Source organism: Cupressus sempervirens, chromosome 4 (assembly GCF_028749045.1).
Source record: "Cupressus sempervirens isolate cs-2001-9-10 chromosome 4, ASM2874904v1, whole genome shotgun sequence".
Lineage (NCBI taxonomy): Eukaryota > Viridiplantae > Streptophyta > Pinopsida > Cupressales > Cupressaceae > Cupressus > Cupressus sempervirens.
The window spans coordinates 376,651,437-376,668,041 of NC_143121.1; the positions used below are offsets into that span (position 1 = coordinate 376,651,437).

A 16,605-nucleotide genomic window follows, 5' to 3' on the forward strand; every position below is an offset into this window, starting at 1 on the left:
GGTAATCGGTAGCATATGATTGTTGCCGCTGCAAATGAGTAGAGTCAAACAGCATGAAGAAAGGTCATTAGAAACACCATTATCACCAAACATATCAATAAAGGACTCCTATAGATCAGAGGGTTTAAGTAGGCCTAGACATATTGCCTTTGTATATGCTGATAAAGATATATCAGACACTGAAAAATAGGGATCATCCAACCAATAATATATTGTCATTCCACAAGAAATTAGAGAAGCAATCAATTTGGCCTAGTGAATCATTTACTGTGTACACTCATTTTATAGCATCCCATAAGATTATATCTAATAAGCACGAAAGAGATTGATCGAATAATTCATAATTGAACAAGAAAACTCTCTATTTATCGTGTAGGGTAAACAAATACTTATCGTATTTATAGATTAGAATGTCACAGATGATAGAGACTTTATTCATATAAGAAGATATGCAATTCCAATTACAATGATGATCCATAATTCCATTCTGACAATGTACATATAATTCTTGAAGGGGTGACTCAACCGTCATGCAACCTTCCGGATACTAACTTAACCCGTCGGCTACAATATAGTTTTTACCAACATCATCCCCCCCAAAAAGAAAAATCATCTCCAAACGACAAAATAGAGACAACTAATTACTAATTACATCAATACTTACTACAAACTAAGAAGAGGGATGCGTCCTTGGCGTGGTAGACGTCTTCTGTGCCCTACTGTCGTTCAGTTCTGCTTGCAACTCATGCACCTGCTGCGTCTGAGCATTCAAATTCAGTTTGGCTTGCATCTGTAGTTCTAGTGCCCTCTTCATCATGTAGGCTATCTTTTGGAGCTCTACCTCCTTTGTATTTGACTCTTTCTTTGCATCCTCCAACAGAGATACAACTGTTGCCTTTTCAACAATGAGTATTGCACACTCCTTTTCACAAGCCGCTTGCTGGGTGGTCAAACTCGCTTCTATTGAGGCCAGTCTGGTAGTTCTCTCCTTCTAAGCCCTTAGTTTTGCTACATGGTCCGCCTCACTCCTGCGCATAGCATAGTACGCCTCCTAATACACATGTACTATCCCTCACATGAGTTGCCCAACTCTGCTCTCCACCATAGGCTCCTGAGTATTCCACTCTTGTTGCATCTTTGGGGTCTCTATGTTTGGCCATCCTCTCACCTCAAAACATATTGAGAAGGCTGTTGGACAACCAACCCATGTAAATGCCAAGACTTGCTCTAACTCCCATACCACCACCTCCAAAGCACGTCTCTATGTTGAGACTACTACTCGGTGACCTCGAGCGAGCACATTAGCTAAGTACGTCTCAATATCCTCCTTTATAGTTGCTGAAGGGCTCGATGGTGTGGTGTGCTCCATGGCCATCATTGCCTCTATTGCTTCAAACATACTCTTCGCAGTACTCCATGTCAAAGGTAAGGGTGGCGGTGGCTCTATTGCGATGGTAAGATGACTCTGCTGGTGTTGGAGGATCTGTCACTTCAGGTACTTCTCTTATGGGTGAGATAGTGACAAGTGTCAGCACTACTGATTTGATACTAAATCTCCTACCTAAATACCCACTCAGGTCCTGCTCACTTAAGTCCTCAATTGCAGCATCCTCACTTCGAATAATGCATCCTCTATTGTGACCACTACATCAAATCCCACTACATCTAAGTGAACTTCGGGTGTCCTTGAACCCTCAATTGCCTCTGCTTGTATGGGTACCTCTATCACTCCCTCCTATGTTTCTACCTCATCATCGGGTATAACTAGGGCTGTATGTGTCTCAGCCCCTATCTTTGGTAAAACTACGACTATAGCTGGCAAATCCTCTCGGTTGACTAGAGGCTTAGCAACCCTTGGTGGTGCTAATGCTGGTCGGGGTGATGGATGGGGTGCTGGCCGCGCTGCTGGTTTGGCTGCTACAATGACTGGAGTCATAACCACAGGCTGCCTAAACTGTCCAAATCCCAGAATGTGCACGCCTATTGGGACTAAGTGAAAGTGAGATGTAGTTGCAAGGGGCTTCAAAAATAATAGTGGTGGTGCTGTGATGACCTCAATGTCCTCATCATCCTCCTCGTCCTCCACCTCCTAGTCGTCAGTGTCTTCGGAGGATGTGTCCTGCCTCCCTCTATCAGTGTTCCCATGCTCTAAGCTCTCTACCTCCTGTTGCAGCCTCTTTTGTCTGATGGCCTTTTGCCCTCTTGCAGTATCAAGGTGCTTCAATTGCATGATTGAAGGTTCCCCTGGTTCTATCGGACCTGGCTTGATCTCTAGTCTATCAACAGATATTGTCTGTGTTGTGGCATCGAGAAATAGACCGATGACGTAGTGTGGCATATAGAATATTTTGTGCTGCAGTGTCATGAATTCATTCATGGGCTCAGCTAATAAAGATGCCCAGTCATATATGCTGCCAATCATGATGTTGTTCATCATGCTCACCTATAAAAATGAGATATCCGATGCCCTACTCGATCCAGTGAGTCTACTTTTTACCATGTCCATAAGGCAATGCCAATGTCCTTCATGTATATCGAACTTCTTCAATCCTCTTCTCTTTGAAGTATCCATTAGGGCTTCATTTTCTAGCTGAGGTCGTTTACCACATACCAGTTCTACGAGTTGCACCTTTACTTCTCGACTTAATTTCTTTGGCTTGTTAATTTTTCTCCCTCCTTGTACATGACTTGGTATGCCGAACACCCTTGCAAAATCTGTTGCTTTAAAAGATATCACGAGGTTTTGTCCCATATATGGAATTGAACTTGTTTGCAAAAATTGGTCATAGGTTTCTAGCATGGTGCGGAGAAAACCCTCGATGTCACGAATGTCGAACATTGGCATCCGCAAATGCCCATTCCACTTGTAGCCTTAGTAAGCTTTCCTTCGCAAAATGGTCATTTGGGGTCTCCTGCCACCACTTCTTACACTCCAACCCATTCAAACCCTCGAATGTCACATTTTGAGGTGTGAGGTGTGTAGTTTCAACTGACTGTACTTGTGCCTTTGCCTTCTTTTGACTGTATGACATTTGCTTTATCCTGTCCAACAAGCCGAATGTCCGTATGCAACTTCCAACTCTCTCCCTTGTCTAGGCTGTATGGTGATGGCATATTCTTTTGGTGACTTGCTATTTGTTGTGGCCGTTCAGTCTGTGGTCAAAGTCGTATAGTGATAATTCTAGCCTGTTGTCATACGGTGGTGTATCTAAAAAATGTGGCCTTGTATTATTCCATTGTGATAGGTCATTCTACTTTCATTTCCACTCTGCACAGCCATGCGGTGTGTTGGGACTCAAAATTGCCTTCCCGATTTTGAGTGCCATTGAGAAATTGAGCCCCATGAACGCTTTTGATGAGATTGTACCCGGCTATACTTTTGAGCCCCAAGAGTTGTTCAATGCTTCTAACACCTTGAATTCAGTGCGTCTAAGTGTTCCATGAAGTTAAATTGTCATTTTGAGCTAGTTCGTGAAGTTTTGTTTTGAACACTTAATTCTGTTTTTTCACCTTAGTGTCAAACAGTGACAGGAGGCCATGTTTGCATCTGAATATCTCACACCCAGAAATGTTTCATAATTTGCCGCTTTGGGAGTGTCTAGTGTCCATACCAGAGAACCTATGTTTCAGATTTTGAGTCGTTTCGAGTCCATTTGCCTAGGTTTTGAATCCCTCAAAGTTGGTTAGTTATCAATGTCATGCTGATATGAAATGTTCAGAATTCTGGGAAGCCCTATTTGATGAGTTATAACTTTTGACCATTTCACTGAAATGCTAAAATTCCTTTTGCGTTGCATTGTTGAGGTCAAAGAATTGTTATGTTTCAAGTTTCAGCTTATGACGAATCCGTTTGATATGTTTTTGAATGCGATTCCAAATGGAATTTCTATCTTTTTACTGGCATTAGCATTTGCAGATTTGTCAGTGCCCCTGTTCGTGATGTTATAACTCCTAATCCGTGATAGGTGAGATTGAATGGATTGTACCACTGTGTTGTCCTCTGAAAATACTTAAAGTGTGGCAGTTTGCAAGCTTTAACAAATCCAACTGCACACTTTTCCAAGTCCATTCCATTTACAAAAAATGTTTTCTGTCAGTGTTTCCAGTTTGTAAATTCTAAGTAGTCCACTTTGACTGATTGCCATTTGCATCCTGTTATTCTTCATGAGCCCAAATCGTAGATCCATACTCTCCTCATGACAGTGAACTGACGCCCCAATTTTCGTTCTCCCAAGTGTCAGTTTGCCCAGTTTTCAAAGCCAATTCCAAACCCAATTTAGTGTTTTCTGACATGTTTTCTTGCAGGTGATTCTAAGTAAGCAACTTTGATGGTCAATATCTTTTGACCCTAAATTCATCATGAGACGAGCTTCGACAGGGTAGGAGTATGTAGAACAAAGAATCAATGTGCCTATTTTCACAGCTCGATCAGGTGTTCTGGTCATTTTTTAAGGGTAGTTGAAGGACCTCTTGGCACCAATTTTACAGCTTGCAGATTAATGGTAAAATGAGTTTTAAAAGTTGTTTTCAGTGGTCGGACTTGATTCTAATTACTTTCTTCCACTGGCCATACAGTAGTCTGTATTCCTTCCTCATGGATCGTACAATGTACGGTGAGATGGTCCCTTTAGGTCTTTCCATACGGCGATCTCCTCCTGGTTTTCACTATGCCCTAGTACCATATGGTGTTTCTCACTATGCCATAGTACTGTATGGTGTTTCTGTTCTCGGATGCTATTCTTATACCTTACAATGTCTATAATAGTCAATTCACATGATCACTTGACCGTATAGTATCTTAATGTTGTGTCCTCTCAACCATACAGTGTCGTAATATACTCTTTCGTCTTGTTCTCTTTTGCACATACTTATTATAATTAACTATATTTATTTATTTTATATATATTACTACTAATTATATTTTTATACTGTCTTTGAGTTGTTCATCCGGGGAGTCCTCTTCCAGTACCTTATTTCTTTCATGGTAGATTTTTAATTTCGACCCATTTATTGCCTCTGTTACCTCCTTCCCGTCCAACGTCCATAGTTTTATTGCTCCGTTATCTCCCACTTCACGAATTTTGTATGGCTTGATCTAGTTCACCTTAAATTTGGTTGGTTTGATCTCATTACACCTATTGTATTTTAATACTAGTTGACTTGGTTGGAACCTATTTAGTTTCAAGTGGTTGTCGTGCCATACCTTGTGTCTGCACTGTGAAACTTTGGTGGCCCATTGGACTTGTAATCGCAGTTCGTTGAGTTTATTTAGGTTGTACAATCTTTCCCTAAGACTTCCATATCTCATAACTTGTTTTCGATCGCTATTTGCAAGCTTAGTACCATGAACTCTATTGGTACTAAGGCTTCCTGACCATACGTCTGCTGGAACAAAGTGTGTCATGTGGTGACTTTGTAAGAGGTATGGTATGCCCATAATGCCGATGGTAGCTTTTCCTCCCAATCTTGTCCTTCAGTTGCGCAAGATTTGTAGATTATTGCAACCAAGATTTTATTTGTGGCTTTTGCTTGTAAGTTTGATCTAGGATATTATGGGCTTGATAGAGAATGGTATATTTTGAATTTCATGGTTAGTAGTCGGATGACGTGATTGACAAAATGTCCCCCACAATCGCTTGTCAATTGTATTGGGATTCCGTACCTTGTGATGATCTCTATCGCATTTCCTCATGCAAGTCCTTGGCAATCTTCGGTCTGCTAGGTGAATGCACTCTGTCCGTTAGTGCTCCTTCACCTCCTCGGTGCCCATCAGCAAGCTGAAACTTCTATCTTTGCTCCACCTGTTGTGTTAAAATTATCTGTGCATATATCATCCTTGTCTTTTATTTTATTTCTATCTTTATTGAGCAGATTCACCATTAATCTTCATAACACCTCTTTTATACCAAGTTCGATTGGCAATGATGCCAAATGTTTACCTTACAGGGTAAATGGATACTTGTCGCATTAATAGATTGGAATGTAACAAATAACGGAGACTTTATTCATATAAGAAGATATGCAATTTCAATTACAATGATGATCCATAAATTCATTCAGACAATGTACATATACTTCTCGAAGGGGTGACTCAACCGTTATGCAACCTTTTGGATACTAAGTCAACCTGTCAGCTACAATATAGTTTTTACCGACAACACTCCCTAGTATTGAATTGACAACATCACATATGACAGATTAATATTGAGATAGCCATATTAGTAAAGAACAACTATTATATACTGTTCTTGGAAATGTTATCAATATCTATTCATTGTTAATTATACTATGAGATTGTAGATTGCTGTAAGAAGAGAGAATTCAAAGTAATTTTCCCAAATTTCTAAGCCAAAAAACAAGGGAACATTTCAGGAACTGACATGTAGACTAATTGTTGAAGATGATGAATTGATTGAGGAAGAAGTTTCTATCATAGAGTTTGCAAAATTGATTTGCCTACAACTTGACGTGACTTTGATTTCAACATGATTGACAATTTAATAAACTACAAAGTTTTGTTGAGACAACAAACTAATTTCCAAAAGTGCAAGTACAGTTCACAAAACAATTGTCATTGCATAGACTATAGGTGCACCAGATCTTGCAGTTGTATAGAAGTCTCTTTGCAAATTCGAGACTTTTATGAATGCTCTTTGAAGATAGCTCCAAAGTTTCATGGACACTTATCTTTTCGATATATAGGTGTTTCTTTTTTGGAAGATTAGATGTTGAGCTTGAACAAGTTGTACATATAGGGGAATATGCACATGATAGTTAATGCAAGAGTATCGAGCTCGGATTTTGTTGACCTATGGTTTGTGCAGTTGGGGATGTAGTCGAGGCATATTTGAGAATCTTGTCCTATCTTCGCACAAAGTTTGGAGTTATCGTGGAGTTAGAGCCATTTTGGTGATTGTATTATTCACGAGCTTCATTTTGAGGGAGTTGGCGTGTGCGCTCTTGGATTTGGATTGTTGGATGGCACGTGGACCTATGCCAAAGGGCACATATTCTTATTTTGTTATATGAGTTAGTTATGCATTGTAAACTTTGGGCTTGTCTTAAGTATTTAGTTAGTTCATGTATTTAATGTTTGTTGCCAAGCTGACTTATGGCTTGAGGGTTTATTTAATATACGAGTGTTTATTTAATGTAATTTGCTAGGCCAACCTGTGGCTTTGTTTAGTATTAGTAGAGGGTCTTGGGATGTCTTGAGTCATTATTCTTCATTGTAGCATGGGGAGTAGTTGAGAGGAGTGAAGTTGAGTAGAGCTAGTAGTTAAGTGTGGGCTAGGGAAACAAGAAGGTTGCTTGATGGCTTGCGAGCACAAATTTAGATTCTTCTTAGAGTTCTCTACTAGATTGTGGATCTAGGCTAGCTAGGAATTGGATCTTGCAAGGTCTTGCATAACTGTTAATGTAATTGCTGATGTATTTGGCCGTAACCTAGAAGGCCTTGTAACCAGACCTTTGAATGAAAACCTTATGATTCTATTCTGAAATTGGTGTTATACTGGATCTAAATCTTTGTGTTATTGTTTATATTTTGCTGTGTGGTTATTGCTAGGGGCTAGGACATCTCCAATGTATATTCATCTACCTTTTATTGCATTAAGTGGTATCAGAGCTGAGTTCAATCTTGTGGTGGATTGTTCTTTTTGGAGTCCTAGATATCTTTGTTGTGAGGTAGAAGAATGTGGTTATAACTTACAATTGCAAAGGGCTCGAAGATGGATCAATGGTTGCAAAGATGGAAGGTTGATCTTGGTGATCTAAGGTTTGATCTGTTTGTTGATTATTAGAGATTTGTTGTAGAGGATTTGTGAAGATCTTGGAAGATATCTTTGAGAAGATTGGATCCTAGGATGATTGCAAATGTCTGTGATGTTGTGGAGATGAAGATAAAAGAGAAGTTTGCTCAGTTGAAAGCTGATTTAGCTGATCAAATAAAGGAAAGGATAGTTGAGTTTTGCAGAGATTACCAGAGTTGGACTCTACAAATCAGAAAGAAAGTTGTATGGCATATTAAAAGGATTGTTTAGAGAAGAAGACACTTTTCTATTGACGAAGAGGTAAAGGATGACTTCACTGAAGCTGAAGAGGTATGTGTGGTTGGTTTTGTTGATTAGTTGTGGAGTCTGATATGAAACATGTAGAGCAACTTGTGGTTGTTGCTGAGATACTTGAGCTTAACGAAGAGGTTACTAACCTTGTTGAGATTGGAAAGGTGGTTTGTTTTCATGAGAACATGGATGAAATTTGACATGGAAATTGTAGAGTATCTTACTATGGATGATGAGATTGCTGATTATGAGAATTTACATATGGATGAGGATTTACATATAGTTGCTGATATAGATCTGAATTCATATGTTGCTTTTGAGATGATGGAAGATGTACCAGTTACTACTAATATAGCTGATTTGGATTTCCATATTGCTGCTGATGTGAATATGGTTTTGGACTCACATATTGTTGCTTCTATGGCTGGAGATTCTATTGTTGATGACATGGATGTTGCTAATGTGGATTCACTTGTTGCTGATGTGGTTGAGGATCTATATGTTACTACTAATTTGATTCACATGTTTCTTATGTGGAGTTGCTTGTGGTTGACATGGTTGAGGATTTACATGTTTCTCTTATTGTGGATTTGAGCTTAAATGTTGCTGATTTGGTTTTAGAGTTACATGATGTTTTCGACATGGATCTCATGTTTGAGGATGTCACTATTGGTGGTTATGATTAGTTGCAGGGATTGTTGGTGAAGCATTATGTTCGGCTTGTTCCTTGGTAGTGAGCCTGCTGATTGGGTTGTTGAGATTCTTTTATTTCTAATGTTTGAATGGATGAAGCAAAGATGGTTGATGTGCATATTTGTTCTCCTGTTTGAGATGAATTGGAAGCCTTTCGTGAAGATGAAGTTGGTTGCAAAAACTTCTTTGGCATCAAAGTATGGGACATACTTTTCTATCTACAAAGGGAGTCTGATGCAGGAGCATCGAGCTTGGATTTTGTTGAGAGTGTGTCATAGAGTTTGGAGTTAGAGCCATTTTAGTGATTGTTGGTAGTGTGTTCCTGTTTTCCTAGGCAGACTTGGAGATTGTATCCGCAAGCTTTGATCCGAGGGAGTTGGCGTGTGTGCTATTGGATTTGGATTGCTAGATGGTACATGGACCTATGCCGAAGTGCGTGTGTTCTTATTTTGTCATATGAGCTACTTATGCATTGCAAACTTGGGGTTTGTCCTAAGTATTTAGTTGTTTCATGTATTTAATGTTTTTTGCCAAGCTGACTTGTGGCTTGAGGGCTTATTTTATATATGAGTGTTTATTTAATGTAATTTTCTATGCCGGCTTGTGGCTTGGTTTAGTATAAGTAGAGGGTCTTGGGATGTCTTGAGTCATTATTCTTCATTGCAGCATGGAGAAGATGGAGTAGTTAAGAGAAGTGAAGTTGAGAAGAGCTAGTACCTAAGTGTGGGCTAGGAGAACAAGAAGATTGCTTTGTGGCTTGCGAGAACATGTTTAGATTCTTCTTGGAGTTCTCTACTAGATTGTGGATCTAGGCTAGCTAGGAGTTAATATTTTACGAGGTCTTGCAGAACTGTTAATGTAATTGGTGATGTATCTGGCCGTAACCTAGAAGGCCTTATAGCCAGGCATGTTGAATGAAAATCTTATGATTCTATTATGAATTTGGTGTTATTTTGGATCTAAATCTCTGTGTTATTGTTTATATTCTGTTGTGTGGTTATTGCTGGGGGCTAGGACATCTCCATTGGGAATTCTTTTGCCTTGTACTACGTCAATAGTAGTTTCATGAAATCAGGGTGCAAGTGCTTTGGGCCTTGTAACATTGAATTAGTCAAATGTGGTTAAGCATGTTCCCTTTTTTCTCCACCATTTCCTTTACTCTTCACTTATGAAAGGAGTGAACCCATTGTATATTTTCATCCTTTGTTTTGGCAAGAAATCTATGTTAAGGTCTTTTGTTGTCTTGAAATCTTTGTGTTTCTTGGTGCAAATTTTCGAAATTGAATAGAAGCAAGAGTCTCAAACTTTATGCTATAAATCTTCAATTTTATTGGTGTATTTTTTTCGTTGCATTGGTTGATCTTTCCATTTCGTTTATAGTTTCTCTTGTGTAATTCATTGAGCATTTGATTTAGGTTCTTGAAGGCTTCGTGCTTTAGGAGGAAGGAATATTATAGTTACTAGTGGCTGCGGTTACTTAGAGCTGAAGACTTTGGGCTTAAGCTTTAAGTATTTTTATTAAGTTTGAGGGTATCTAGTAAGAGACTTTGTGCCTTACTGGTTATTCTAATTGAATCCTAATTTGTGATAATTGTAGGAGACTTTGGGTTCTTGAACTTATTCCACAGAATATAAAAGTAGACCTTTGTCTTTGGAGTTGCTCTTACGTCTACCTCCAAATCACCAATATTATCGTAGGAGTAGATACCTTCTGTTACATTGGGGAGTTATTGTGTATGAATCATTCTTGAAAAAAGAGGAATTGATTAATAAGAACCACCCTTAGTTAATTTCAGTTAGGTATTATTTGAAGCCATCTACATTAAGATGGGACCCTCCCCTATTGCCGAGAGTCTTTACACCTTTGGTTGCTTTTGCCTTTGGCAGTCCTATCTTGGCTTTTTGTTTATTTTTGTTTTCATGTCTTGTTTTCAGAAGGTTTTTATTCCCTTGGTTATGTCCTTGGTTGATTGTGTTTGTGTGGCCCTTGGCATCTATCTCCTAGCTTATGGGAGTGGGTCTATGAGTTCCATGTGATTGGGTATATTGCTCGTGTTCATATACATAGACTTTGCATTTGATCCTTTCAGATTGCAACGTGAGGATTCCATCTTGTACTTTGCATCATGTTGAAATGTAATAATGTAAACACATGCTTTTGAAGGGAGTCTGATGTATCTGCCATATTGATTTAATAAGGGATCATGGATCTCATTGAGACTCAAAGCTATGTAAAAGGGGGGTAGATTTAGGTGGAAAAAATGGGAAAAATAATATGTTGTAATTCAGATTTAACTATGAGTGTTGAAGAAAGAAAGTTCATTATCTTGTTGTTTGTAAAAGTTAAGTTGTTTCCTTATGTTTTACTAGTTGATGAAAAAGACATGAATCTAGGAAGAAAATGTGTTTAGCTGTTTAATGATTCTTATTGAATGGCTAGAAAGGAAAGAAATTTAGATTACTTCCTTCAATGATTGAATATAATTGCTATGAATGATGGCTTAGTACTTAATCATGTAATGGTCATTGATTATAATCAGTGGTTTAGCTAATGGATACAGTTATGGAATTTTATAATGTGATTAGTGATGTTAGATATTGATCTATTGTTATTAAGGGAAAAGAATGAACTAGGAACAGTTGCTTCAGTATATTAAAATGAACATAGACTAAATAGGTTCATAATATAATGATCATCATTAGAGTATTTAGTAAATGCATAGCTTAGATGATGTTGCTATCAGTAGTGATGTTAGGGAGCCCAATGAGGATGTAGGCTTGTTAGTGAATTGTGCAATCATGTTTCATACAATGTAATGTAGAATGTTAATCTTGTGAATTGATATAAAGTAATGTAATGATGCATATCATGTTAGTTAAGAAAATACAAAATCTTGCATCCTTTGGAGGCTAGATGTGTTGTCTTCTTGGCGTCCATGGTATGGTGTTTTAGAGGAGAAGATCAAAGACGGTAGGCCAAGGATTATAGTTTTACTACACCATACCACCATCCTTGAAGAGACACAATACATCTAAAAGACCTGATGGTTGCCAATACGAACACAATTGTCAACAAACTGATACTTATTAACTACCTGAGAGTGACAGACAACTTAAGATGAGCAATTAATAGTACATTGTCGGGTATAATATTTAACATAACAACATTGAGCATAAATATGTTCCTTGCCAGCATAAATCTCGCACACCATAGCATTGGTAAATTTACAATTAAAAATGTGCAAATGCCTTTTGTTCACTTTGCAGAGAGAATGAGAACCTGTCAAATCCCAGAGGCGGAGGAAGTTGTAAAAAGATGTTTTTGATCCAAAGCAACCATCTTAAATATTACTTGTTGGGCTCAACAACAATAAGCCAACTATACATAAATATTAAAAACACACAATTTCACTGCTTAGGTATGGCATAAATCCACACTTCGGTTATTGTTATGTCCCAATTTTGAGGTAAGCATATGAAGATTGCTTTGCTTTTTCAAGATGCCCCAAGAAGTTAGGGTGCAGGTATTACACTTATTTAAATTATATTTTGAGCAGTACTAATTTGGGTCACTATTAAATTTTCTGGTAAGTCACACTGATTTCACATGTACAAAGTGACTCCTATTCAAATAAATGTTTGTAAACATATTGAATTTTAATAAGATATATACATATTATTCATCTGATGTTCTCATATTTATGGTAATGTTATCAATTTCAATCTGGAAAGGTGTTCTTTGAAATTGTTTGTTCAAGCCTTTCGTAAAGAAAATTCTTTGAACAGGCACCTATTAAGCTGAATGTTTCTTATTTCAGGTTGTGCTATTTTAGCTGCCTCTTGCAGATCAGGTGATATACGAGTGTTCTGTTATGGGCCCAAGCCCTCAAATGAGATGAATGCTTGTAAAACTAGGCTTCATATGTTTTCAGATTCATGTAATACAGATATGCCGGAGATATTATATTCATGGGAACTTCCTTCAAAGCTGTTCTCAGTGAACGAACTTTCCTCTGAAGATACTTCAATTGATCTGAAAATTCAAGGTGATTTGCACTCTGAAGATTTCTTATATCCAAAATTTCAGAAATCCTACTCGAGTACATGGCAGGACAGCATGCATGGCCTCTATATTATCACAGATCATTCTTCACATACCTCATTGGCTATTTGCTCGAAAGAGTCTGCACTTGATACTACCTTAGGTTTTAGTCTTGTACAGTTAACCGGAGCAGGTAAACTCCTGTCCCAACGATATCAGGCTTCAAAAAGGCTTGTACGGAACAAATCAGGAAACTCTATGAAGTCTGAAACATTATTGTATGAAAATTGTGAGTAGCTTTTCTTTGGCAATTAGTCACATTTTACTTCTCTAGTGCAAAAGGAATGCTGTATTTTAATTGTCTTAAAACCTCTAAACTACATTGCAATACTTGGCAGTGGAACTTCAAAAGAAGGGAAAATACTTCCACAGAAGGCTACCGTGTTTTCTTCATTGTATCCTTCAGCAGTGGATTCATATCTTACTTGTTTAACATTATATATTTTAAACTTTCGACTGGCTGAGTGAAGTGTTTTTGTTTGTTTAGGCAAGATCATACTAGTTTGATCATATTTCATTCTTAACCTGCTTTTCAAGATTTAAAGACCGGTTCTACTTTTAATGGAGAATTTTCATCAAATTGTGCAAATAGGCTTAAAATGTGCCATCAGAGTGGATTGAAGTCTTTAGGTAATTATACCACAATGCTGGTAGGATGTATCATGTATTTCTTCAACAGTGGCAGCAGGAGGACAATACTTATGCCAAGCTTTTAAGACATCAATCTAATGTGTTTATGTTTTTGATGAATGACTTCTTGTGTATACAGATTGTGCGAGCTTGCCTGCTAATGGATTTGGATCGCATTCTCCATTAGATGATGTTCATCAACTTGCAACTCTTTGTAGCATGTATCCTTTCTATTTTAGTGCATAATTATTGTTTTCCAGGTGTTGACATTGTGTGATGTATGTAGCAACAGGGTTTTATTCTGCTGTAAAAAAATATGTTGTTATCATCTGTGTTTAAAACCAATATTATTGCTAATATATTGCAGTTGCGTTGAATACTTATATTCATTTTTAAATTAATGTTAGAAAATTGTAGGCAATTTTTTTCGAAATTTCCCATCCATCCAATAACTACTAACTAATTAGACACATTTCCTTATAGTTTAGCGGGATTGCTTATGATTGACTAATAATGTTGAGTTCTGAAATCTGAATGCATATTTAGAATTGACAATGAATTTTGATTTTTGAAGACAAATATTATGTGTTAAGGTTCTATAATTCACATATGCATGCTTTATCTATGTTTTCATTTGAACATTTCAAATATCCCTATAAATTTGAAAATTTCCCTATATTTATGTAGTCGTCCACAAGCTGTCCCTCCAAAATGGCAGTCAGTGTCCTAGAAGCACATCCCCTGTTCTAAAAAGTTGGGGTAAACTCACTGATCATAGTTAATATTCTCGTTCTGCTCAATGTTGCCTTCTTTTTTCCAAATTGTCCATGTTTTCATAATGTTACTCTATCATCCCAACATTTGCAAACCATAGTACAGGAATAAGACCAAGTTTTATGATTAACATGGCCTTTCTAGCTCAGGTCAGTGCCAGTACAAACTAACTGAAAACATTTCATTTGCAACAGTACATGAAATTATTGTTTGGCCAAAATTTTAGACATCATGAGATAAAGTAGAAGCATTTGCATCATACTAGAAAATAGTCCTTCTTGCCTCATGAATTATGACATACAACTGTATAGGGTTAATTCCTGTTTAGTTAAATTTTCAGCATCTTTCAACAATCAATAATCTTAGGTTTTTCTTCTCTGTTTTGCTACTGACCTTTACACATGAAGATATGAAATTTCATGTAAGAGGCTGTGGATGAGCTTGCCGTTGGATCTTTTGAAGTTGGCTTTTGGAGCATATTCAGATTTTGGTTCATTGGAAAGAAAGTTACCTGATTTTCTTCAGATTCTCTCCCCTGATTGGATCCCACATTTTTCTTTGAGGAACTCAAAAAAGAAAAAGAAGCATAGAACTAATGAAAAAAATGATGGTCAATTTATATCAGTTCCTCTGCTCCCTCTTCCTTTCTTACTAGATGTACAGCTGAGTAAGGAGATGATTTTGGAATCCACTCCCAATTCAGGCCAAGCAAAAATAATGGATCAGTGCCAATACCTTCTAGATGAACTTGATAACCTTAAAAGAGCTCGTCTGATGCCTCGAGTTGGTGCTTCTGCTACTGTCTCTCTTGAAGATGATACAGATGTCTGGCCTGATGAAAAGGATTTCCGGAAAGAAAATTATTTGCTTCTTCACGATCCTTCAGAAAATTCTATTAAGCTTGAGCATCAAATTTTTAGTAATTATGGATTCCACTCTTCTTCCAAAGAGGCAGGTTTGAAGCAGTTACATGATATCAGTGTACATGACAAGTTTATTGGAAGACTCAGTAACAATTTCCTTTCTGGAGATAGTGAAAGAAGACCAGTGATGTCCGAGTTGGATCATGACATCTGTGCAACAAATTTGAGCTTTGTATTAGGTGCATTTACTAGTTCCTTTGATTTTCTTTTTTGATTTCAATAATTTTATTTTCAGTAGAATTGGAAAAAAATAAAATATAATTGTGTTGTGGAGAGCTGTATAATTGTAATTGTCTATGTAAATGGATGCATGTTTTTATGTGACATCTAATTGTTCTCACTTGGGATCGACACTTCAGCTAAAAGAAAACAGAATTACTTTTAGTAGCCTTCATCATGGTATTCATGATCACTAGATGACTGAAGAACTAGATTCCCAATTCTATCGATAGCCCTTATACGCAGCGCAGACTGCGATGACTAAGCTATCAACTTGTAGGAAACTTACCTTATGATTGTCATGTGGAATACAGGTTTTGTATGTGAAAAGATAATTCACAGACACACTCTCAACTGAATATTCATTTTTACTGACCTGCATTGTCTAGAATATAATATGCAAACTTGTCTGCCTTCATTATGTCGATCTGAACAATTATGTCTTTAACTCATACTTGTATACTTTTCACACAGTTTACAATGTTTGTTGTTCCCCATGCTATATCTCTGATTACATGAGCAATCTTACAATTGGTTTCGCCTTGCTTTCATAACCAATGAGAGATGCATGTTACCCTATCCTTCCACTATCATATTCCAAAGTGTTGTACTTAGGATGCATAACTCATTCAAAATGCCGATGCTAAATTTGACATCCATTCACAGATTCACATGTGATCATTAGGTGATTTGGGTTTTTCCTTGGACAGTCTTGCAAGTGTTAATGTAACAATGGAGTGCTATTGCTTATTCAATTTTGGCCAAGATAAATAGGTATAACCAAAATATTACAATGAACATCACCCCTTCATGTCTCTTCATGTCGATCCTTAGTGACTAATATCTGCAGCAGAACACTGAAATTTTCACTCTGGAATTTTAAAATCAGGAGCAAAGGGCTGAAACTATTGACCTAATAATTGCTTCTGTCTAATACATTGTGCATTGTAGAATCTCAATATAAGAGGTTAATCTGTTAAGATTATAGCTACAGTTGGATTGATTTAATTGTAAGATACAATGCTGATATAATATATTATATATATAATATTATAAATATAATATATCATATATATATTATACATATATTTTATATATAATACATACATTATATTGTGATTTATATTGCTAATCATTGAGATTCTCAATGATTAATCATTATTAGTTAATATATATTATATATATTATATCAACATTGTAT

At 37.1% G+C, this 16,605-nt stretch overlaps 1 protein-coding gene across 1 annotated transcript in view; it reads left to right on the forward strand.

Annotated features, from left to right (window-relative positions):
* LOC149561641 (TATA box-binding protein associated factor RNA polymerase I subunit C) overlaps window positions 1-16,605 on the forward strand; it is a 184,243-nt gene that overhangs the window by 134,669 nt on the left and 32,969 nt on the right. The window contains exons 10-14 of the mRNA XM_089825222.1: window positions 12,575-13,087; window positions 13,197-13,253; window positions 13,396-13,488; window positions 13,628-13,709; window positions 14,670-15,364. Of these exons, the coding sequence (XP_089681348.1) occupies window positions 12,575-13,087; window positions 13,197-13,253; window positions 13,396-13,488; window positions 13,628-13,709; window positions 14,670-15,364 (1,440 nt within the window). The remainder of the gene's footprint in view (window positions 1-12,574; window positions 13,088-13,196; window positions 13,254-13,395; window positions 13,489-13,627; window positions 13,710-14,669; window positions 15,365-16,605) is intronic.